At 32.8% G+C, this 25,277-nt stretch overlaps 1 protein-coding gene across 1 annotated transcript; it reads right to left on the reverse strand.

Annotated features, from left to right (window-relative positions):
- Window positions 1-11,003: 11,003 nt before the first annotated feature.
- LOC113771600 (dirigent protein 2-like) lies at window positions 11,004-11,820 on the reverse strand. Its single transcript, XM_027316173.1, has one exon. It carries the CDS (start codon window positions 11,818-11,820, stop codon window positions 11,236-11,238), a length of 585 nt encoding a protein of 194 aa, XP_027171974.1. The 3' UTR covers window positions 11,004-11,235.
- Between the last annotated feature and the right edge of the window lie 13,457 nt (window positions 11,821-25,277).

A 25,277-nucleotide genomic window follows, 5' to 3' on the forward strand; every position in this document is an offset into this window, starting at 1 on the left:
GAACGAAATAACGAATTGCTCCTTGTGAGCCGTATCCTTTTAATGAATGTGTTACTATCGCTTTCCATTGTAAATGTTTCTTGAATTATTGATACTCCATGTTTAATGTATTGGATTGATTATCTGATTATGTGTTCGGAACCTCACTGGGCTTTTAGCTCATCCCTTTAGTTTTGTTTTCCTTACAAGGGAAGGCGAGCGAGGACGTGAGCTTGAGATAGACTAGCCAATCTAGTTTTGTTTCTTTTGTAGTGGTTCTCGCCTAGTGCTTGGCACGGGCTGGACGTATGAAGGATTGAGAACCCTTGTATATTTGATGTTTATATTCTCTTTTGGGTTGGCAATGTATATAAGTTCCGCTTTAAGTTTGGATCAATGCCCTATTTATTCTTGTGATTTATTTCAATTTTTAATTGAGGACTGTAGCGAACGACTGAGTCCCGGCGAGAGCTGGGCAGGCGGCCCGCCGAACCCTCTGGTACGCTTTAGGGGGAGGTGGGGTCGTTACAGTTGTCCACTGCCCTTTCTCTCATAGCCCAAGCCATTAGTTCCTGTTGTCTTCCATCACATGCTACAATGCCATACCCAACAGCTTTGTCCTCTTTGTTCCATTGCACTGCAATTCTCAAGCATGTTCTTGGGAGTGTGGAATGCTCTTGTTGTTCTTCCTCCTATCCCTTGTGTTGCTGAGCTACCCCTGGTTTCCCACAGCTCCATTTCCTGGCTTTCCCTGCTGCATTTTCAAATTCACACCATGCGTTGCATGCTTTGTTTACAACTGTAGCTGGATCCCTACCTTTGTTGTTGAAAACCTTGTTGTTCCTACTTTTCCAGATCTGCCACAAGATATATGCCGTGAGGCCTATATGAGCTTTCCCTTGAATTCTACACCTAGCTTCAGTAACTGCTGCCCACCAATATTGGAATTTATTCGACTTGTGTTCGATGCCATCCCAGTGGATAGGAGTTAATTTCCAGATGTCCTTTACCTTACAACATTTAAGTAACATATGTTCCAGAGTTTCCACTTCTTCTCCACACATTGTGCATATTGGATCTCCCACTTCAGTGACGAAGCCAGGATTTTTTTTTGGGGGGGGCCAAAATTTTTTCCTAATAAAATTATCTTAATATATTATGTTCAAAATAATTTTCTTCTATTTAAATATATGACATCTAAAAATATCAAATATTAAATTTAATTATAAAGGTATGTCTATTCATAAATATGCGGTATAATCATAACAAAAATTAACAAAAAAAATAACTTTTGATTAAATATCTTATAACATCACAAATCATCCAATTTGCACATTATGAGAAGATGCTCTCCAATATGTCACCCATGCAATTTATATATATATATATATAACCATGTAATATAAATGTAACTATTTTCAATTGAAAAAAGATAAAAGTTATGTTAACATAATTTGAAATTTCAATATCTTTTATTAGAAGTAAATTGAGTTCTACGCTCTTTCATAGAACTAAATTCATCTATGATTGAATCACTGCTAAATTTTTTAGCAACTTCCTTTTCTATATACACAGTTAGACAATCATTCAAGAAATTATCTTGCATCTTGTTTCGGAGTTTTGTCTTGATTATTTTCATAATTGAAAATGCCCACTCTGTAGTTGCAGTTGATATAAAAAGAGTAACAACAAGTCTAATAAACTTGTCAATAGAGGGATATCACTGATTTTTTTTGTCTTCACCAGCCTTTAACAACTCATGAATACCAGATAATTTTGCATTCATAATGATTTTGAATCGAAACAAAAATTGAAGTTCTATTTTTAGACGTAGTTTTGCTTTTAACAATTATGAATTGGGTCTTTTTAGCCCATTAACAATTATGAATTGGGTCTTTTTATTCTAATACATCACATTGGGTCAATTTACTATGGAACATCAAATTATATGTTTAATTTTTGAAAGTTAAATAATTAGTACCATAAAAAATAAATAACTTTTTCTAAGAAAAAAATTAATTCAAAGATGACTAATTATATATAATTATATATATATATATCTCAACTCTCATAATATAAACTAAAATTGTAAAAATTTAGGGGGGGGGCCAATTTTATTTTACGCACATATTTACATATTATGAATTAAAATTTTCAAAACTTAGGGGGGGCCATGGCCCCCCTCTGTCCCCCCCTGGCTCCATCATTGCCAGTAACCCAATGAACACTAGTACCGTCATTATAAGATCCACATCGTCGATAACATCTGGATCAATCTTCTTGGAGCCTACTTTCTTCTTCAAGTAGTAACGAAGGAGCTCCTCCTTCGTAGGATGAAAACGGAATCCTGGAGGTACTTGAGACTGACCATTCACTGAAAGATTAATTTCTTCTAAAGGCACTTGAAATATATATATATATATATATATATTAATATATATATATAGACACACACATATTACGAGTTTGTAATCGCAGCAGAGACGATAAGAGCTCTGAGGTGTGAGTGAAGGACAGAAAGATATTAAGAAGGGGGAAAAGGAACAACGATAGGAAATAGTAGTAAACGAGAAAGTGAAGTGATGCGAGTGAGAAAATAAAAGGCAAGGAGAATTATTATTTATAGTTGTGTTACATGGTGTACCGTGTGGAGGAGGATAGTCCCAAAAATGTATGAAAAGCCTGTGGCACCATGGCCCATTTTGGGTACTCTAAGGCTGGGTCTATATATTGCTTCGAGAAGGACCAACCAACATGAAAAGAACGTAGAAAGGGGAAGTCTTTTTTTTTTTTTTTTGACGGAACGATAGGAATATATATATATCTTGGACCAAAAGTATTTACACTCGAGCAAATGCTCGATACATACATTGTGCATCTAGCGCATTAGATTGGGATTAACCCATTCTACATCTTGATGATTGCTCAAAGCTTGAGCACTAAATTGAACACTAAGATCATTACTATTGCCTATGTCTAGGAAAAAAGAGCATGTATGAAACATGGAGCTCAGCTCACGAATATCTTGTATCAAAGTTGCAATTTTTTCTGCCATTGGTTTTGTTCGCTGGATTTGCTTTAGAAGATTTCTGTCAGGAACTCCTATGTTAATCAGTCTCCATCCTTGTTCGGCTGCCTTAATTTGTGCAAGTTTGACGCCTTCAGCCAGGTGTTGAAGATGGTTGTTGTGAGGACTCGCAAATTCCTTGTATTTTTCCTCAAAAATACCCTTTTATTTGAAAATTAGTATTTATCAAAGGCCACTACCCAAATATTTCACATTAAGTGTAGATAAACCTAGAAAATAGGGTTTTACGCTTCGGTTTCAAGTTTGGAGCGAAATTAGGGTTTTCGCGATTTTTCGCCGAATGAATTTTCGGTACAGAGTAAGGATTATTTTGGGGATTAAAAGTGATTTTTAAGTGAGAAATAATATGTGACTAGTGGCAATGATATAAGGTTAGTGAATGGGAAGTAAAAACCCTAGTACGTGAGTTTTTAAGAAAAACGGCGCGATCCGGCGGGTCCCGCGTACTACCGATTGAACGCACCGTTTGACCACCATTTTTCTTACCAGACAAATTTATTGAACTTGAGCAAAAATATCTTCTCTCTTGGCAGCAAGCTTGACTGAATGTGAGGCTAGGAAATAACAAGAAAGAAAGAGAAAGAAAGAAAGGTGGTGGTGGTGACACTTGTCACCACCTCATGGCTTCTTAACCCAAGACAATTACCATCCATTTAACTCCAACACTTAGCAAATTTCTTCTTCATTTCTGCTGCTGCTGGCCGAGAGAGAGAGGAGGGAAAACACCAAAGGAAAACATTTCATTTCCTCTTCAATCCAACAACTTAGGAAGAAATCACACAAAGTAAACCGATTAAACTTGTTCTTGAGTGACTAGTTAGTGAGTTGTGGTGAGTTTTTTGAAGGAGAAAGCTTGGGCTACTCTTGGTGACCTCTAGTCAAGGTAAGAAAGCTTATCTCTCTAAGTTTTGCTTTCAATTTTGTCAAATTAAGCTTGGCAACTTGATTTTGTGGTGAGATTATGGATGATTATCATGTTTTAGTAGTTTTCCCCTTTTTATTTCATGAACTAGGGTTTGGGGAAATTCTGCCCAATTTGTTGTATGATGCTTATATGTTGCAATTGAGGTTTTATAAGGTGTTGTGGTAGTGATTAGACCAAGAAATTAAGGAAAGTTGTACTAGAAACTCAAAATTCCAGAATCTGGAAAATTTGTCCAACATTCTGTCCGAATTGTATCTGTGTGTTAGAGGCCGATTTGGCCTTAGGTCAAAGAACAAAAGTTGTATAGAATGGCATTTTATAGGTGCCTACAAAATTTCAGCTCAATCGGAGCAACGTAGAACGTGAAAAGTCCAAAATACCCTTACTGTTCTAAGTATTTCCCAGCAGTCCGTTTCTTCAGTTAAGTCCAGCTTATCACGTTTTTTGACCAGGATCCATTCTGATTTAGCTCTGGGCCAAAACATGAAAGTTGTAGTGTTCTGAAGTAGCTTTAAAATTCCTCTAAGAACACCTGAATTGGATTTTTGTACACTGAGTTATGACCATTACAGTGTTCTGCGTTTAAGCAGCCGACGAATTGGTTTCTGGTTTAGTAATTCGAGAATTTGACCAAGTTACATTAGAAACTGGACTAAGTGACCTTCATGAACATTATAGCCCTGTGTATTAGCTTCAAAACGGCATAGGTTACGTCTTAATCCGATAAGCGTAGCCTCGGATATGTTATTTCCGCATTCGCACGTCAAATCTGTCTTTTGCTAAATTGAATTTCTGCACTTGTTATTACTGTATTTCTTATTCTTATGATATTGTGAGCCTATGGAACGGCTCTTGACTTGAATTGCTTATGTGTGATGTTGGGTTGTGGTTGAGGAAAAATAATGAAGCCAAAATGGCTGGAAAATTAGGTAAACAAAAAGGGCGTGCTGCCCAAATTTTCGCCCGAGGGCTAGGTTTCTATTTGAATTTGTATACTTTTGTTTGGCCAATACCATGACCGATTTTCCATTTTAAAACATGATTTTTCATCCTTGGGTTCAAACAACCCTCTTCTTACTTGAAAGTCATCTTTACACGTTTTACTCCTAAATAGTCGGGTTTCTTTGTTTCCCTTAAATGTTTTGCTCGATAAACTGTAATACGTTCTCTTGTTCAACCTTAGGTTTCATTGGTGATTAAGGGTAATATCCGGAAGGATATTTTGCACGATATTTTGCATTTCTAGGTGAGTGTTCCTTATTTGATTCTATGGCTTGTTGTTATCATTTGCTAATGTGTTAAGTGCTTTTAATGATTTCCAAAACGAGCTTCCTAGGCGAGTGTGTACTTTATCGCACTCGACCTAAATAACTGTGCAATTTTCAAGGATTTAATGATTGAAATGTTACTTGCGCATGAATGTAAGCCTTTTGGGCTGAACTGGCCATTGCCCCTTGTTACTGGTCGTCTCGAGCCAGAAGCGGACTCGGTCGGGCGATTAGGGACTTGGGTGAACGTTTGGTATACTCGAGTATTACCCTGTAGGTTGGTGGAGACTGGCCAACGGCCAGGACGGGGGTGAATGAATGAATGAATGAACGAACGATCGAACGAGGGTTATTGATAAACGAAAAATGCAGTTTCAAATGATTGGAGGAATAAGGGAAAATGTCAGGAGAACGAATGAACGAAATAACGAATTGCTCCTTGTGAGCCGTATCCTTTTAATGAATGTGTTACTATCGCTTTCCATTGTAAATGTTTCTTGAATTATTGATACTCCATGTTTAATGTATTGGATTGATTATCTGATTATGTGTTCGGAACCTCACTGGGCTTTTAGCTCATCCCTTTAGTTTTGTTTTCCTTACAAGGGAAGGCGAGCGAGGACGTGAGCTTGAGATAGACTAGCCAATCTAGTTTTGTTTCTTTTGTAGTGGTTCTCGCCTAGTGCTTGGCACGGGCTGGACGTATGAAGGATTGAGAACCCTTGTATATTTGATGTTTATATTCTCTTTTGGGTTGGCAATGTATATAAGTTCCGCTTTAAGTTTGGATCAATGCCCTATTTATTCTTGTGATTTATTTCAATTTTTAATTGAGGACTGTAGCGAACGACTGAGTCCCGGCGAGAGCTGGGCAGGCGGCCCGCCGAACCCTCTGGTACGCTTTAGGGGGAGGTGGGGTCGTTACAGTTGTCCACTGCCCTTTCTCTCATAGCCCAAGCCATTAGTTCCTGTTGTCTTCCATCACATGCTACAATGCCATACCCAACAGCTTTGTCCTCTTTGTTCCATTGCACTGCAATTCTCAAGCATGTTCTTGGGAGTGTGGAATGCTCTTGTTGTTCTTCCTCCTATCCCTTGTGTTGCTGAGCTACCCCTGGTTTCCCACAGCTCCATTTCCTGGCTTTCCCTGCTGCATTTTCAAATTCACACCATGCGTTGCATGCTTTGTTTACAACTGTAGCTGGATCCCTACCTTTGTTGTTGAAAACCTTGTTGTTCCTACTTTTCCAGATCTGCCACAAGATATATGCCGTGAGGCCTATATGAGCTTTCCCTTGAATTCTACACCTAGCTTCAGTAACTGCTGCCCACCAATATTGGAATTTATTCGACTTGTGTTCGATGCCATCCCAGTGGATAGGAGTTAATTTCCAGATGTCCTTTACCTTACAACATTTAAGTAACATATGTTCCAGAGTTTCCACTTCTTCTCCACACATTGTGCATATTGGATCTCCCACTTCAGTGACGAAGCCAGGATTTTTTTTTGGGGGGGGCCAAAATTTTTTCCTAATAAAATTATCTTAATATATTATGTTCAAAATAATTTTCTTCTATTTAAATATATGACATCTAAAAATATCAAATATTAAATTTAATTATAAAGGTATGTCTATTCATAAATATGCGGTATAATCATAACAAAAATTAACAAAAAAAATAACTTTTGATTAAATATCTTATAACATCACAAATCATCCAATTTGCACATTATGAGAAGATGCTCTCCAATATGTCACCCATGCAATTTATATATATATATATATAACCATGTAATATAAATGTAACTATTTTCAATTGAAAAAAGATAAAAGTTATGTTAACATAATTTGAAATTTCAATATCTTTTCTTAGAAGTAAATTGAGCTCTACGCTCTTTCATAGAACTAAATTCATCTATGATTGAATCACTGCTAAATTTTTTAGCAACTTCCTTTTCTATATACACAGTTAGACAATCATTCAAGAAATTATCTTGCATCTTGTTTCCGAGTTTTGTCTTGATTATTTTCATAATTGAAAATGCCCACTCTGTAGTTGCAGTTGATATAAAAAGAGTAACAACAAGTCTAATAAACTTGTCAATAAGAGGATATATCACTGATTTTTTTGTCTTCACCAAGTCTTAACATAACTCATGAATACCAGATAATTCTTGCAATTCATGATGATTTGGAATGTCGAACTCAAAATATTGAAGTTCTATTTTTAGACGTACTAGTTCTTGCTTTTAACAATTATGAATTGGGTCTTTTTAGCCCATTAACAATTATGAATTGGGTCTTTTTATTCTAATACATCACATTGGGTCAATTTACTATGGAACATCAAATTATATGTTTAATTTTTGAAAGTTAAATAATTAGTACCATAAAAAATAAATAACTTTTTCTGAAGAAAAAAATTAATTCAAAGATGACTAATTCATATATATATATATATATATATATATATATATCTCAACTCTCATAATATAAACTAAAATTGTAAAAATTTAGGGGGGGGGCCAATTTTATTTTACGCACATATTTACATATTATGAATTAAAATTTTCAAAACTTAGGGGGGGCCATGGCCCCCCTCTGTCCCCCCCTGGCTCCATCATTGCAAACATATACTCAATAGATAAATTAATGTTGACTTTTGATTTTTCTGCATATAAATGGTTTAAATGAAATAGGATTGCATTTGCTAGAGTTAGGTAGAGCACAAAAACTTTTAAAAGAGAATTAAACCTCAATGGGTGGCCACCTATCATAGTAGGTTAGTGTAGAATGGTGTGGTATAAACGGCAGATATATCATTCAAAATTCATAATTAAGAATTTCTTTTAGTGATGGTAATCTAGGAGGGTGCCCGCGGGCAAACGGGGCCCGGGGGGAGGAAGAATTTTTTCCCCTATTAGAAAACGGGGTAGCCGGAGAGGGAGTTTACACCCACCCCATCCCCCGCCCCATCACCCGTTAAAAACAATTAAATTTATATGTATATAATTATATATGTGATATTTAATTTAATTAGTTACAAATTTATAATAATGATATTATTAGTTATAAGTATTATATAATTTATATTAGTATTTGTAATATTATTGATATTATCAAATGCTAATAATTATACATGTCTACTAATAAAAATTATTAATTAGTTGTATCAAATTTACTAATACATTTATACTAAATTCCTAATTACACTTAACACAATAACACTTCTTTTCTCAAAAAACCACACAACAATGATTTAGTGATTGTATTTATATCCAAAGTGAAAACTTGACTACTTTAACTGTGTTTGTTTCATCATATTGGGCTGTATTTAAATAACTCTTGTTTGATTGTTTTTATGACACACAATTGTGAAATTACAATGAATAATGATTTGGTGATGTGTTGGCATTTAAGTATTTGATCCTTTGTTCAAATTTGACTACAATGAAATTGTATGACAAATTTTTATTCGCCCTGTGGGTGTGCCCATAGGGGAAGCGAGGCAAGGCGGGGACGGGGTTGGGGAGGAGTCCCCTGTCTAACCCCCACCCCATTGCCATTCCTAATTTCTTTTGCTATATAGTGTAATAATGGAAACCTTGAAAACTTGAAACACATTTACCAAAAAAAAAATGAAATACATTTAACAGGGCTCCGAAAAATGACTAACTCCACTTTGCACCTTCGAATTTGTACCGGTTTAACAATGTTCCAAACTTATACTCAGGAGATAAATCAAACTTGACTGTTGATTTTTCTGCATATGAATGGTTTAAATGAAATAAGATTACATTTCAAAGAGTTTGGTAGAGCATAAAAAAGTTTTAAAAGAGAGTTAAACCTCAATGGGTGGCCACCTATCAAAGTAGGTTTGTGTAGAATGGTGTGGTATACATAGCAGATATGTCATTCAAAGTTCAGAGTCAAGAATTTCTTTTGCTAAATATATAGTGAGATAATGAAAAACCTTGAAATCTTGAAACACTTTTACCTAAAAAACAAATTACAAAACAATGAAACACATTTCACAAGGTTCTGGAAAAGAATTAACTCCGCTTTGCACCTTCGAACTTCTACCACCTTAATAAGGTTCCGAACTTACATTGAGTAGCTAAATCAATCTTGACTTTTCATTTTTCTGCATATAAATGGTTGAAATGAAATATGATTACATTTCTAAGAGTTAGGTAGAGCGTAAAAAGTTTAAAGAGAGAGTTCAATATAAATGGGTAGCCACCTATGAAAATTGGTTTGTATACAGTGGTATACTCAGCAGATGTATCATTCAAAGTTGATAGTCAAGAATTTCTTCTATTGTATTGTGGGATAATGGAAAACCTTAAAAACTTGAAACAAAATTACCTGAAAAAAAAACAAGGAAACACATTTAATAAGGTTCTAGAAAAGGATTAACTTGACTTTGCATCTTTGAACTTATCCCACCTTTTCATTTTGTACCCCAAATTTTAATTTTGAACACTTTACACCCTAAGCTTTAATTTCACCTTTTAGTCTGGGGCCATTCATGTTTGCAAATTGCATAAGAGCCACTCATTTTCTTGTTAGTTACGTGTTGTAATAGGCTTTTAGCATCCTCTCATTAAAAAATTAATTTAAAAAAATGTCCAAGTATAGGTTTCAATTTTGTAGTTGAAATTGAAAATGTTCACGAATGTTTAGCTATTTACACGCCATATAGGCTTCCAACCTCCTAACCCTAAAATTTAGGGGGTTTGGGGGGAAGGGGAGGGTTGGATGAAGAGCAGAGATTGAAATAATAAATCTTTTGTAGCGTTCATCAAGACATTGATCGAATAAGAGAATGTCTGAAGAGAAATTAGAATGAAACAAATATCTTAATTGCACTAGAGAAGTGCAATTGAATATGGTTCTCGGGAATGTAATTTCCGTTGATTTCTATGTAGCAGATTGTTGTAAAATTTGTCTGAAGAGACAATCGAATACCCCCAAAACTCGCCGAATTCCTAACAGTTCACATATCTTTTGGAGTCGAATTACAAGTCCACGTATGTTTCTCCCCTATTTAGCGGTAAAAAAAAAAAAAAAAAAACTCAAACGTTGACTTTCCTGGTAATATGTTTTTGCTCCGTCCAATCCACATATGTTTATACACGATTCAGCAGTAAAATTGAAGAAAAGTGCGAAAGTTGACTTTCCTGATAACTAACCATTCTTCCCGTTTTATAAGGAATTAACTAACCATTTTGTGGCCAAACCATTATCCATCTTCACCATCTAAATGGTGAATTGCACTTTAAGTTTAATGCTCAATAAAACAGAAGTTCTTAACCATGTTAAGAAAAAATAGATGAAAAGGTCTTTTGTCACCTTTTATTAGTTGTGGTAGTCATATAGGAGAAGGATTACCATTTGTTAAACTGAGTAAAAGATTATTTTTCATAAAGCAAGTTGGATGTACATCATATGTAAGACAAAACTTATGAAAAATAAAGACTACCTTACAATTAGACTTGGTGTACAATTATCAGTTCAAGCGAATTCCACAATTAGGTGTAGATTTTATCGAAGTTTCAATACACATCTTTATTAGCAAATGCACATATCTTAGTTTAACACATTCACAAGCTTACGTAATTGAAGAACACCAATAGTGTAATTCACAAGCTTACGTAATGCGAAGCCACGTGTAATTGAAGAACACCAATAGTGTTTTTATTAAGACGGACATATTGACGAAACAAGAAGTGCACGAAGAAACGTCATACATTGATCACCGAGTACATATAAGTCCACAATAAAGATAAAAATCTATACTTGGTTTCCTTAATTTTTATTTTTCTTTTATTAGTTATTTTTTCCCATCCTCCTTGATGGATTTCTTAGTAAGATAGTCTAGTGAACAAGTAGTTCATAAGAAACATATATCACCAAGTACGTATATGGTATGTAATTGGCTTTCCTTATTATTAGTTTTTCCTTTATTATTCAAACTTTCCCTCCTCCTGGGCATGAGATTACGGTAATATCGCCCCTTATAACCGTATTATTCCGTGCCGGCCTTCGTAGAACTGTCTGAAAAAATGCATATCCCCGAGCAAACCTAAACGTTTTGGTGCCACCAACTATTGGATCTTCTCTCGCCGGACTACCAACTTGTAAGTTATATCCTGCTCCTTGGAATTCCAATGTGCTACTGTTGTATTGGGAGTTGGAGAAACGGAGGGAAAATATGCCCAGTGGCCTTGATCCATCACGGGATGAAGCTATCTCAATGCCTTGGGCCCGACCAATAGTTGGAGAATTGTTGCTGATGCCTTGTGTTATGTTAAAATCATTAACAATAATGGTTCCAAAATTGGAGGGAGTTCTCGGCTTACCAGGGGCGCCGGCAACTGCAACACTGGTGGTATTTGGTCTGCCCGTAAACACTTGAAGGTACACAGTAATATTTGTTTCCTTTCCACGGCAGCAATAGTAAGGGTCAAGAGGATTAGCTTCTGAACAAACAAAGATTGCCAGTAATAGCACAAGGGGAATTTGCATGGATGCTAAAGCTGAACCTTTTGCCATTTTGTATGTTGAAAGGCTAGCTGAAAAACAAGGAAGGAAGAAACAAAATAGTTAGATGGTGAAGATAATTTGTTCAATGACCGTATTTATAGGATGGAGGAGGTAGCAGTTGCAAATGGTTAAAGTAGAACAATTAAATCAATCTTGACTTTTGATTTTTCTACATATAAATGGTTTAAATGAAATAATATTACATTTCAAAGAGTTAGGTATAGCACAAAAAGTTTTAAAAGACAATTAAACATCAATGGGTGGCCACCTATCACATTAGGTTTGTGTAATGGTGTGCTGTACTCAGCAGATATATCATTCAAAGTTCAGAGCCAAGAATTTCTTTTGATATATAGTGGGATAATGGAGAACCTTGAAAACATGAAACACATTTCCCTAAAAAAAAATGAAACACATTCGATAAGGTTCTGGAAAAGGATTGACTCCACTCTGCATTTTCAAACTTGTACCACTTTAACAAGGTTCCAAACATACAGTGACGGAGCCAGGATTTTTTTTTTGGGGGGGCCAAAATTTTTTCCTAATAAAATTATCTTAATATATTATGTTCAAAATAATTTTCTTCTATTTAAATATATGACATCTAAAAATATCAAATATTAAATTTAATTATAAAGGTATGTCTATTCATAAATATGCGGTATAATCATAACAAAAATTAACAAAAAAAATAACTTTTGATTAAATATCTTATAACATCACAAATCATCCAATTTGCACATTATGAGAAGATGCTCTCCAATATGTCACCCATGCAATTTATATATATATATATATAACCATGTAATATAAATGTAACTATTTTCAATTGAAAAAAGATAAAAGTTATGTTAACATAATTTGAAATTTCAATATCTTTTATTAGAAGTAAATTGAGTTCTACGCTCTTTCATAGAACTAAATTCATCTATGATTGAATCACTGCTAAATTTTTTAGCAACTTCCTTTTCTATATACACAGTTAGACAATCATTCAAGAAATTATCTTGCATCTTGTTTCGGAGTTTTGTCTTGATTATTTTCATAATTGAAAATGCCCACTCTGTAGTTGCAGTTGATATAAAAAGAGTAACAACAAGTCTAATAAACTTGTCAATAAGAGGATATATCACTGATTTTTTTGTCTTCACCAAGTCTTAACATAACTCATGAATACCAGATAATTCTTGCAATTCATGATGATTTGGAATGTCGAACTCAAAATATTGAAGTTCTATTTTTAGACGTACTAGTTCTTGCTTTTAACAATTATGAATTGGGTCTTTTTAGCCCATTAACAATTATGAATTGGGTCTTTTTATTCTAATACATCACATTGGGTCAATTTACTATGGAACATCAAATTATATGTTTAATTTTTGAAAGTTAAATAATTAGTACCTTAAAAAATAAATAACTTTTTCTGAAGAAAAAAATTAATTCAAAGATGACTAATTCATATATATATATATATATATATATATCTCAACTCTCATAATATAAACTAAAATTGTAAAAATTTAGGGGGGGCCAATTTTATTTTACGCACATATTTACATATTATGAATTAAAATTTTCAAAACTTAGGGGGGGCCATGGCCCCCCTCTGTCCCACCTTGGCTCCATCATTGCACTTTGACTTTTCTCCCACGGATGCAGAAGGGGGAAGTCGCCGAAGCCAAAAATAGGGCTGCACTGGTAGAATATAGAGGACTAGTCTACTCTCTAGAGAATTTCACTTCATTGCATCTCTATAAAATTAATTAAAAATTATTTTTAGAAATCAATACTGTTAACAATATATTTCATTGGTTATGTTAGTTAGACGTCAAATCTAATGTGAAATAGATTAAATTTTGTCATCTAAATAATCATTATAAATTTTATCACAATTTTAGCCCATTCTTCACCGTTCAATTGTTTAGTGTAAATTAAATCAAAAATACTTTACCGTTCAAATATTTAGTGTAAATTAAATCAAAAATACTTTTTTAATATAATAACAGTTTTTAGTATATGAATCTAGAGCAAAAGAAAAATAATGATATAATTGGATGATTTTATATTATTATAATAATTTAGAGATAAATTAATGTGAAGAGAATCTCAAATGGAATATAGAGGGATTGGGGCTCGGGGCCCTCAAGGTTTCATAGTCTAATCCAATCTCAGGACAGTGACTCTTGAACTTAAAATCTCTAAGAAAAGTACCAGCCAAACTGCCAATGCCAACGACAAGAAGGGCAAACAGAGAGAAGTTTATTTGAAGTCGGGAGGGGGCGCTTTCATTAGGGAAGAAAGAAATAAGCTCATATGATCGTGCCTTCATCCGTGTAACCATGTATGTCTTACATCAACTTTGTCAATAGTATTCGAGATAAAAGTTACAAGCATATATAAAATTATTTGTATTGCTTGGGATGTAAAACAGTTGTCTAGAATTCAAGAGTTGAAATACCTTAAAATACAAGAATAACAAGATATAATAACGATAGATTTAGTTTGGGAATTTAAATTGCTAAAGTTGGTCTAAAACTTTCAAAATCACAGTTTCTGTAGATTCATTGTTTGTAACATTTCTATTTTCCTTCTCAATATACATAATCTAACTGTGTTGGATGTAAATAAAGGTGTCAAAATAGGTGATTTGGACAAGTTTAAGAGGGTCATAATTGGGTAATAGATATAATTAAGTCAACCTATTTATACCTATTTAATAAATAGGTATGGGTATACCCAATTACCCATTTATGAGTTGCTCAAAATTCTACTTATTTTTTTATTTTGCACAGGTTGTTTGACAAGAAATAATAGTATTTTATTATTATCAGATTGATAAGAAATTCAAATTTATTTTCTTAACACGTACTAAAAGTTGAATTTAAATATATAATTTTTTTTTAAAATAGGTGAATCGTGTAAACTCACTATCCATCAATTAAATAAGTTTTGCTGGATACCCATTTAGGTCCATTTAAAATTAATGGACAGATTTGGATGAATTATTGATAGACAAATTTAGACGAATAAATATAATTGGATTGTTATTGACACTAGTAAATGTAAATACATACATATTCCATACGCACCTTTTGTGGTTAGAACGGGTACATATGACTGCCAGCCGATCAAATGATTAATAGTTGTGTTGATGTAATGAAAAAGAACGAAGTCGGTTTTAGAATTTCTCATGTATCGTCCAAGACCTGCGTATCATTGGAGAGGGGCAGTATAATTGAGCCTATTGTACAATCGATAGAGTTATTGTACTTTTTTTTAAAAGGTGTCGTACATTTACAATTGTAATTGTATTAAATTATTAAATTTATGTACAAGAACGTAAATTATATGTACAACAAAAAAATATAAATATACACTATAATTGTACACATTATAATGTTAAAATTAATAATTTATACATAATTGTGAAATAATACATCAACATTAAACATGTATTATGTATAATTATATATTCAATTCTGAGCTTTGGTCGAGTCCAATTTATGCCTGAAACTCCGAAAATTTTGTGAGACTATGAGCCTTCTAAATATGAGCTTGAATCTATGGTTCGAAAGTTCGAAAGCTCTACTTCTTTTGCGAGCCGAACTTAGGCATGCTGATGGTTAGCTTACAAGCCCCGATTGAAAGCGCTACATAGAAGTTGAGAAAATCCTGTAAGCATGCCAAAATAACTCTTAAGTCAAGTTTTACAGTCCTTCTCGTTCAACTATCGCATGAGGTTATTGACCCCGATCAACCCCTTAAAAAATGACCATAAGAAAATCTTTTTTTTTTTTACCACCACTCTCACGTTAAAAAGCAAAAAAAAAAAAAAAAAAAAAAGTCAATTAGTGAAGCATATTTCTTATTTCAGAAAAAGCAGACTGTTCTTCTTATCACTTGCATACCAAGTTTAGTTGATTAACAAAAATCAAAGAAATTCAGTCGTAGCCTGTTCGGTTTATTATTTTCCTAGATAAAATAAATGAGCAGTAGCATATGATACATTTGAGTTTATATGTATTTATGGTTATTATGATGGTGTGGCTGTGGACCTGTAGCATTGAAGTTATGTTGCATAAACGTCTTTTGCAAGATACAAAATGTTATTCTAAAATAATTACAAATATGTAGTGCAATAAGACAATCATTCGAGAGTAAGCTATAGTGATATTAAAGGGTTAAAAAAAACAAGTTACACTGAAATTTGATAAAATGCTGTTGATAGTTGGTGTACTTTCTGTGCAAACGAAATAAAAATCTGTTGAACACTTATTTCTAAGTGTGATTTTTCATCTAGTGTCTACAGTCTAATTATACAGAGGGAATTATGGCCATTGTATTATTTTCGAGCTTCCAAAAGATGTAGATTTAATTTAGGAAAGTTTGGGTAGCCTCCATATTTATTCAATGCTAATTCTCATTTTTTTTGTCCATGACCAAGAATTCCCAACAACTTGTGTACCATGGTATTGAGGGTTAGTTTTACTTTGTACCCTTTAATTGGACTCAAATATCCATTTTTGGTCCTAAATTTTAAAATGGGACACATTAATCTCTAAATTATAAAATTTATCATATTTTAGTCCCTATAATATAAAACTTGTCCATTTTAGTCCTTAAAGTGTGAAATTTGCCTTCATTTAATCCCCAAAGTCTATCCACTTATGCATAAAGTGTCACTTCCTTAATAATGTTACTTTAGTGTGACAAATTTTATAATCTAAGGATTAGAGTGCCTCATTTTAAAATTTAGGTACCAAAGTGAAAATTTAAATATAGTCAAAGGATGCAAAATGAAATTATCCCTGGCATTGAGGTTCTCAAGAACATTAGGCAAAGTGCGGGAAAAATCATTACTCTAGATATTAACGTGGTGCTCGGCTGTCTCTTTATTGAACAAGTTTTGCGATCGATTAGCTGGCCTGATTCGTCGGACGCAAGATCCTTTAATGACTCCAGCAGTTTTAATTGATACAATCGGCCAACTTCATGATTCTTGGATTCTTTCCCGTAATTTTCTGTGTGCTTCCACAGTAGATAATGAATTCTTGATGGATCTATATTATCGGGATCCGTCAATTATGCGTACCCTGTTCAGAAACTACCGTAGATAAGGGAGCTTCAGGAAACCAGAAGGATGATACGTTACAAAAAGTATTAATGCAACTGGCTAGGGGTCTGAAATACACAAAGAACAATGGCCGAGATCCACGAGCTTGTGGGGAACTAGTGGATGATCTAGATAAAAAATTATAAATAAAGAAATGAAACAAAGAATACAAAGAATACAAAAAATACTCACTTATAGTGGAGGGAACATGTAAATAAATACAAACGAATATGAAAATAAAAACTACTCCCTCCGTCCCACTTTGATAGTCTTGTTTTCCTTTTTCGTCTGTCCCAAATTATAGTCCACTTTCCAATTGAATAATGTAGTTATATTTTAATTTTTCTAAAATACCCTTATTCAATGTAAGTTGTTGTTACTATAAACCTACCTCATTTAATAAGAGTTTATTCTTTTTTTACCATCAATTCAAGTTCCCATAAAGTTGTACTCTAATTAATGTGAGGGTATTTTAGGAAAATAACTACCTAAATTGATTGTTCCAACAAAGTTAACTACTTTTTCTTAAACTGTGAGAAAAAAGAATCAGAACTATCAAAGTGGGACGGAGGGAGTATTAAATATTGGATACATATATCACTATGCATGACCATCGCGAAGGTTGCATATTTAATAGCTTATATTTTTCTTTTATTTGTTAATATTGCATTCATCACCTTCGAGGTTATTGCTCCGTCAACCTCTCCTGTAACTGTAGTTATTAAATTCAACCTGACTCGCCCGGCATGGCAATTGAATAGATTAGCCTGATGATTCGGGCGGGTCTCTAGTTTGAATAGATAAGGAATTGATTCATTAAAACTCATTTGAACTAGAGATTCAATCAGAATTCTGTCTAATTTTTCAATTGGTCCGATTTACATTTTCTTTTTTTATTTTACAATTGTAGATCTTTTTTTTCGAAATAAAGTACATATATGCTTTTGATGAAATTCGCGCGTTGGATCTTCATTTAAATGTGCATAAAACTTTATCACTTGCTTAATTTTTATTTGATAACTAAAATTTTTAATAAACTTTTTTTACTTTTTCATTATACAATTAATCCTTTTAACTTTAAACTGACAATATTTGAGTACTTAGAAAATTAATTTGTTTTTAAACAAAAAAAAAATAATGAAAAATAATGCTATATTTTTTAAAACAAGTGATATAATTTTCTTTTATACTTGATTATATTATTTATTTATGTAAAAGTACGATAAAATGAAATTAAATCTTCTATTAATATCTATATATATTCATTATATATCTTTTTAAGTACAATAATTAGTATCTAAAAGCACTTTATTATATATTTATTTATTAAAATTACTATTTTATATTTATAATATTAAATTAATACTCACCAGTTCAACCAATAACCAGTAACCAGTGAACCATTGATCCAATCCCACTGCCGAATTCTTTATAGGATGGGTTTAATAATTATGCCAATAACTGCAACGAGATTCCCAACAAGTTGCACTTGGGTACTCTTTTGTATTACACACCCACACCTTATATTTTATGCATTCATTTACATGCTCGGATGCTTCCTCCACTGCCAATGAGTATTTTTTATTCTCTTTCTCATTTCTTTGTTTATAATTTTTTACCCTGGTCATCTGAGCGCGAATCTTGGCCAGCTGTCTTTGTATACTTCAGACCACCAAGCCAGTTGCGTTAACACTTTTCATAATGCGTCGCCTTTTGATTTCTCTATGCTCCTTTATCTAGGATAGGCACGGAAGAGGATGCCTACAATAGACGAATCCATAAATCTACCTTGTATATAAGAAAAAAGTCAATTTATTGTAGCAATCCATCTTTTTGATACATGTACTGTCTATATTTTTAACAAGTGGCAGTTTTCATTTTTAGTTGAATTTTTGCTCCTCTATTTTCTTTGGTTAGTCAAAAATCATATACATCACTCCCCCTAATTCTTCTCTTCTTCCTCTTTCCGCCTCTGCCTTCAACCCTTATCTCTCTCTTTTTTGTTCATCTCTCCTTTTTCCCCTTCAAATTTTTTCTTTATAATTAATTATACTAGGATTATTTTCTTATTATTTTTTAGGTGATTATTGTTAACTACGGAGAGGTATCGCAACAATCAACTAATTTATACTGTCACTTTTTCTTCTATCAATTTTGACTCTTTAATCCAGTATTTTGTTTTTCCTTTTTTTCCCTTCATCCTAATTTTTCTCTGCATTTCCTCCTTCCATTTAGTCGATGCCTCTTTTCCTTTTTCCTCTAAAATTAACTGAATGTATTTTTTTTCTTGTACGAGAATGGATGTTTCTTTTCTTTCTTTGTTCAAAAATCATAATTCATAATCATCTCTATTTTTTTAAGAGAAACATAGGCAAGATCTTTTACCACCACTACTCCTACTATTTGGTATGTTCCATTTTTTCCCTATTTTTTTCCCATTTCACACTGCCAAATATGGATTTAAGTTTTTTTCATTAATTGTATTTTATTTAGCCTTTATCATTTTTCTTTTTTTTTTTGCCTCTTTATCATGTTATCATGGTGTATTTTTTTAAATTTTAGTTTGATCTCCTTGATATTCATCAACCTTCCATTATTTTAGTTCTGCAAGTCGATTCTCCTTTTGTGAGGTTTGTTTTAAATCTAAATGCAAAATTTTTATTTTGCAATTGTGATGTTATAGTTCCTTTTCAATGTATAATTGAATCTTGCACTTTTTTATTAATTCTTTGGTACTAAATTTTTGTACCCTTTTATGCATTGAAAAGCCTTCTGTTCAAATTTCTTACAAGTTTTGTTGTGAATTTGTAAGATGAAAGTTTTTACATGATGATGTTTTATTTGAGAACAAAATAGTGGTGAAATTTTATGTATTTGTAATTATAAGGGCAAATTATATTTTACCCCCCGTGGTTTAGCATTTTTTTACACAACTCCCCTATGGTTTCAAAAGCTATACATAACGCCCTCATGGTTTGGATTAAAGTGTCAAAGTGACAGAAATAGTCATGCGTAACGGAACTTCTAGAAATGTCGTAATTACCATTATAAATACATGACACACTAATCCCGTATGATTTTTATATTTTATTATATAACCCCCTTATGGTTTAATACTTTATCATATAACCCCCTTATGATTTTCAAAATATACACATAACCCCCCTTAGTTAATAAATAATTTTCAACTTTACATAAGGATATTTTTGACATTTTAGGTGACTCGTTACGAATGGTCATTCCCGTCACTTTAATACTTTAATTCAAACCATGAGAGGGTTATATATAGCTTTTGAAACCATATGGGGGTTATGTAAAAAAAGCTAAACCACAGGGGAGTACAGTGAAATTTGCCCTAATTATAATAGCTTGATATTTGAGTCTTATGAAGCATATATCACTTATGTTAACATTGAACTGGTTTTGCATTTCTCAATTCTCATGTATTTGATTATTGAATTCTTTGTTGTTGTTTGTCTATATAATACAACAAGATATTATCTATACAATACGACAAGATAAATCTCTACTGCATCACGATAAGCAAGTTGAAACAAACTTTTGGAACATTCCACTAAAAACAAACTTTATTTTTTAGACTCATTTTTTGGTAATTATAATTGCTCTTTATTTGAAAACAAATTATAATGTGATGAATTTTAGTTAGAGTTTTATAGGTGGGCCTAGGCTGTGCAAGCACAGCCTGATTCCTTCTAGTAATATATATAAGAAAAAAGCCAAGTTACTATAGCACCCCATCTTTTTGACACATGTATTGCACATATTTTTGACAAGTGGATTCTTGGTCATTTTAGCTAAACTTTTCCTTCCCTTTTTTGATTCAATTGGGCCAAAATAATTAAAATATTTTTTCTCTGAGCCAAGTTGCTATAGCACCCCATCTTTTTGACACATGTATTGCAAATATTTTTGACAAGTGGATTCTTGGTCAATTTAGCTAAACTTTTCCTTCCCTTTTTTGATTCAATTGGGCCAAAATAATTAAAATATTTTTTCTCCTTCAGAAAATCAACTGTGTCGCTTCTTCTTCTTCTTGCGGCAAGTGCTGTTATTTTTTATTTTTTAAAACTAATCTAACTAAAATTGTTGCCATGTTCTTTTTTTTTCGTCGAGACGATTAGCTACTTAACAAAGAGCAGTTTTTATTATTTTTTTATCCCATTTTACATTTTCTTTTCTTCCTTTTTTTTCTTCATGTCTAATTTCTCATATTTGCTCTATTCTTCGATCATAATGTTATAGTCAACTGGCATTTGTTTGTTAAATTTATAGGATGATGCTATTATTTGGTATTTTTCATGGATAAAAGGTGAAATATTAAAATATGTAAAAAGATCTTAGAATTCATTTTATACCAATGATCATTTTCTATGAAGAATAGAACAATAATTCTTTCTTTTCTTTTCTCCTCCCACGATTTGATTTCTTACTTCACTTTTTTTTTCTTTTTCTTTGTTTTTTGGTTACATTTTGTAATTATCTACAATTTTGTGTATTTTTTAAAGAGAAAAGATATATCATGTTATGCTTCCACCAAGATAAATCTAGTTAGGCATTCTTCTACCTCTGTGTTCTATAAGATTTTGTATATATTTAAACTAACGTTAATTTTTGTTTGTTTTTTAATTATTCAGGTTCTGTAGTATCAATTGGGTTGGCATATAAAAATTGTAGTTGGTGGTAGAAGTCACAATTAAAAATTGTTAGAAAATTCAATTTTGATTAGGAAGATGTTTTTGCAATAAAAAAAATGGTTCAATTCTAATTTGTATATGTAGATCTGGAAACGTAGCAATTCATATTTTTTATCTAACCTTGCTATTTATATTCTGGAGCTGCAGGATAATGTTGTCACCTTTAAACGGGATTTAAATAAATAAAGAAAGAAAAATGTGAAACTTTAGAGTAAGTTATATTGATGTTGAAGATTGTGACATGTCTTAGTGGCTTTCTAAACTTTTTCTCATTATTAAAATACTGGAAGCATTATGACTGCTTTTGATTTAGTTACAACTAAGACTATGCTGCTAATTAATACAGCAATGCACTTGTAGTGTATTGATTTTCTCTCTTTTTTGGGTATTATCATAATAATAGTTCAAAAATCTTTATTCAAATCACAATAAATAGGGGTATTAACTTCATAGATGGAATTTCTCTTCACAACAAATTTTGAGGGAAATTTTATTTATACTCCATATTTTATTAATTGTATTCCTACAATAAATAAAAACTATATGATAAAAATAATAGTGAAAATGTGATTAACAAAAATGAGAGTTCAAATAACATTTGTTAATTTTAATTGTTTTGAGGCCCAATTTTCTCCTATATTTCTATTGATTTATCATGTGCCAAAATAATTTGATGTTATGTGTTTGACTAAATTTCTAGGGGGCCCAAGCTGTGCTTTGCACAGCTCAAGTACCTCTAGTCCATAAATAAGAAGGCAGATTACGTATACGTGGGACGCAGATTTACTGCAAATTTTGTCCAACACGTGGGGTGCAAAATGCATATTTCTCAATGACTAGGAAAGGGTCAAGTATAGCAGGGTATTCGACCAAGGGGATGGCTTTTCGGCCTTTCTTAGTAACGACAAAAATAATTGACATAGAAAAGCTTGACGAAGACATTGGTATATTCTCTAAGATATTGTGCTGACATGGTAAACCAATTCAAAAACAATTTATCTAACAAGTATTTGCTAGGCACTTGTGAAAATGAATTTACATTTGAGCAGTGGGTACTTGTCTTGCGCCTACCCCTAAGTGTCTGGCGTGCAAGAAAGCTATAAAGTTTTTTTTTTTTTCATTTTTAAATTAGGCCTTGTTTAAATTGTTATTTTTCATTCAAAAACCTTTATATTTTTTGCGAATTTATTTTTAATCATTTTTTCTTTTTTGCATACATCATCAAATTGTACCAGTAAATTTTTCTATAAAAATCCTAAAAAATAGCGATCAGAATGGGTTCTAACTTCTTTTGAAACCTTCTGCATTTTGTTCCCACAAAATTTGTAAGATTTTGCTCAAAAAAAAATAGAGTGTTGCATAGTCATAACTTTTCTAATTAGCAAACCGAATGATAGAAAAATATACTTATAATGATTATATGTATGTAAAATAGGAAAATAAATTAAAAAATGTGATTATGAAAAATGTAAAAAATTTTCTTCAAAAGTTAAGACAAGACATTCCCTAGGCTTGTTGACAAGTTGCCCTCTATCTTAGGAGTATTAATGAGTCGAGTCGAGTCAAAATTGAGTAGTGCTATGCTTGAGCTCGAATTCAATGTTACACAGGCATGCTCGAACTCGATCTCAACCCGAGCAAACAAAAAATTATATAACTCAACTCAACTCAACAATATGCATTTTCAACCTCAAACTCAACTTGTTAAGGCTGAGACTAGTCTCAAGCCTTAACAAGTACTAGCGCTCAAAATAAAACTCAAAATTTTGAAAAAAAAATACTTCAAAATTTTATGGTAAATTGTCTAAATTCTCATTTTTTTAGATTTTACAATATTACATTTTTGCCTTTTATGAATTTTATTGAGTAGACAACACTTATGTTATGTTACTTAAATCATAAACCCTTATTAGTCATTTCATAATTAAAATAAAAATATAATACAAATAATATACTAATAATCAAGCTACTCGATGAGCACTCGAGTAGCACAAATGGAGACTCGAATTCGACTTGGTATATATGTATCTAGCTACTCGAGATTGAGTTTGAATTCAGTCAAACTAAGTTCGAGCCGAGCATTTGACTGAGCTGCTTATGAATTACTTACGAGCGGTTCGACTCGCCAGCAACCCTACTCGGTCCGACAAGTTTGCAATGACATAATCAACTAGTTGGCCAAATTTGTGGGGTCCAAGATTCCTTAATGACTCCAAATCTTTTTTATTTTTTGAAGAAAATGACTCCAAAATTTTTAATGGCTATAATCTTCAACTAAATTTATGAATCCTAGTTGGCTTCCACCCTAGCTAGGTACTGAATTCATTATGGATCTGTCATCAAGAGCGCAAATTACAAGGGATACAAGGCACAAACAGTCATTAGAAGAACAGTTCAGGAGTAGTCCTCTCACATCGCCAAGGAATAATTAAAGCCAAAACGACCTCGTTTCAATTAGTTAGGTTAATAAAAAAAAAAGTGATTGCGTACCCTAATAGACTCCGTTAGAGCCAAACGGGTTTTTTCAAAATTTCAATTTTTGAAATGGAATTTTGATTTGATTTGTGACTTTGAAATGAAACCCGAAAAAAATCACTTATCATAATATTATACAAAACATCATTCGCTATCTAGCTAGGAAAGGAAAAAATCAGTAGAGAGATAAACTTGCGTACATTAAGTTTTGGGAAGGAAAGGGGGAATCTGTTGGAAAAGATGTGTGGGGTTATTTGAACTAAAGAAGGAAGGTACACTTTGTCTTTCATATATTAGGGGTGGATTTCAGCAATTGAACAATCCTTCTGATGATGACCGTTTGTGCCCTATATCCGATTAGAAGTCTGTGCCCCGCAGAATTCCAGTTATTTTGTCAGGGTCTAACACGTGCGGTGTAGATTTCTCACTGACATTAATAGTTGGTCATTCGACCAATGCTATAAACATCACGTCCTCGCAACTAGCCTATTTCAAAACCATTTGGCTTTGCTCTAATGGTTTAGGAGGGTCCCTTTTAAATTCTCTGGTGAATTAGACGGCATTCCATCACACAAGAACAATAATATTTATTATTCTTTGAAAATTCAAAAAGCGCAATAATTAGTCACCTCCTAATCTCTACATACAGTTGTTTAGACTCTTCCATAGAATAGAAATAGAAGTCAGTTAAATAGTTATCGTTAAAAAAAAAATGTCTAGCCGATCTGGAAGACGATAGAATGGTCTGTCTCTATCATCATTATTGTCTTTTATTTTATTCCTTCTATCTTTAATATCATAATTCAGGTAAATTCTGTAGTGTAATTGGATATTTGAAGACAGGTGTGGAAAGTAAAGCATATGGCAAAGAAGGTGGCACGTTGCAACCTGACATGTATGGACCAAGAAGGGAATATTTGTACAAAAGCAAGTAGAGACCTACAACCGGGGTTTGGAAATATTGTGTACTGCATAAACTCAAAATGTGTTGGGGTGTCACGGAATTAACATAAATATAAAGGGTCTAAGAATAAAACATTTGTGAGGAAGCGTAAGCAGTACTAATTACTAAACAAAGCCATCCTGGGGCCACCAAAGAGGAAGCGTATTACTTACTAAAGGGAAACTAGTAAATTTTATATTTAACAAATTTTAAATATGTG

This window comes from Coffea eugenioides, chromosome 5 (genome assembly GCF_003713205.1).
Source record: "Coffea eugenioides isolate CCC68of chromosome 5, Ceug_1.0, whole genome shotgun sequence".
Lineage (NCBI taxonomy): Eukaryota > Viridiplantae > Streptophyta > Magnoliopsida > Gentianales > Rubiaceae > Coffea > Coffea eugenioides.

Excerpts from the sequence above, each read along its gene's own strand:
- LOC113771600 (XM_027316173.1), bottom strand. The coding sequence starts at position 11,820 with ATGGCAAAAGGTTCAGCTTTAGCATCCATGCAAATTCCCCTTGTGCTA.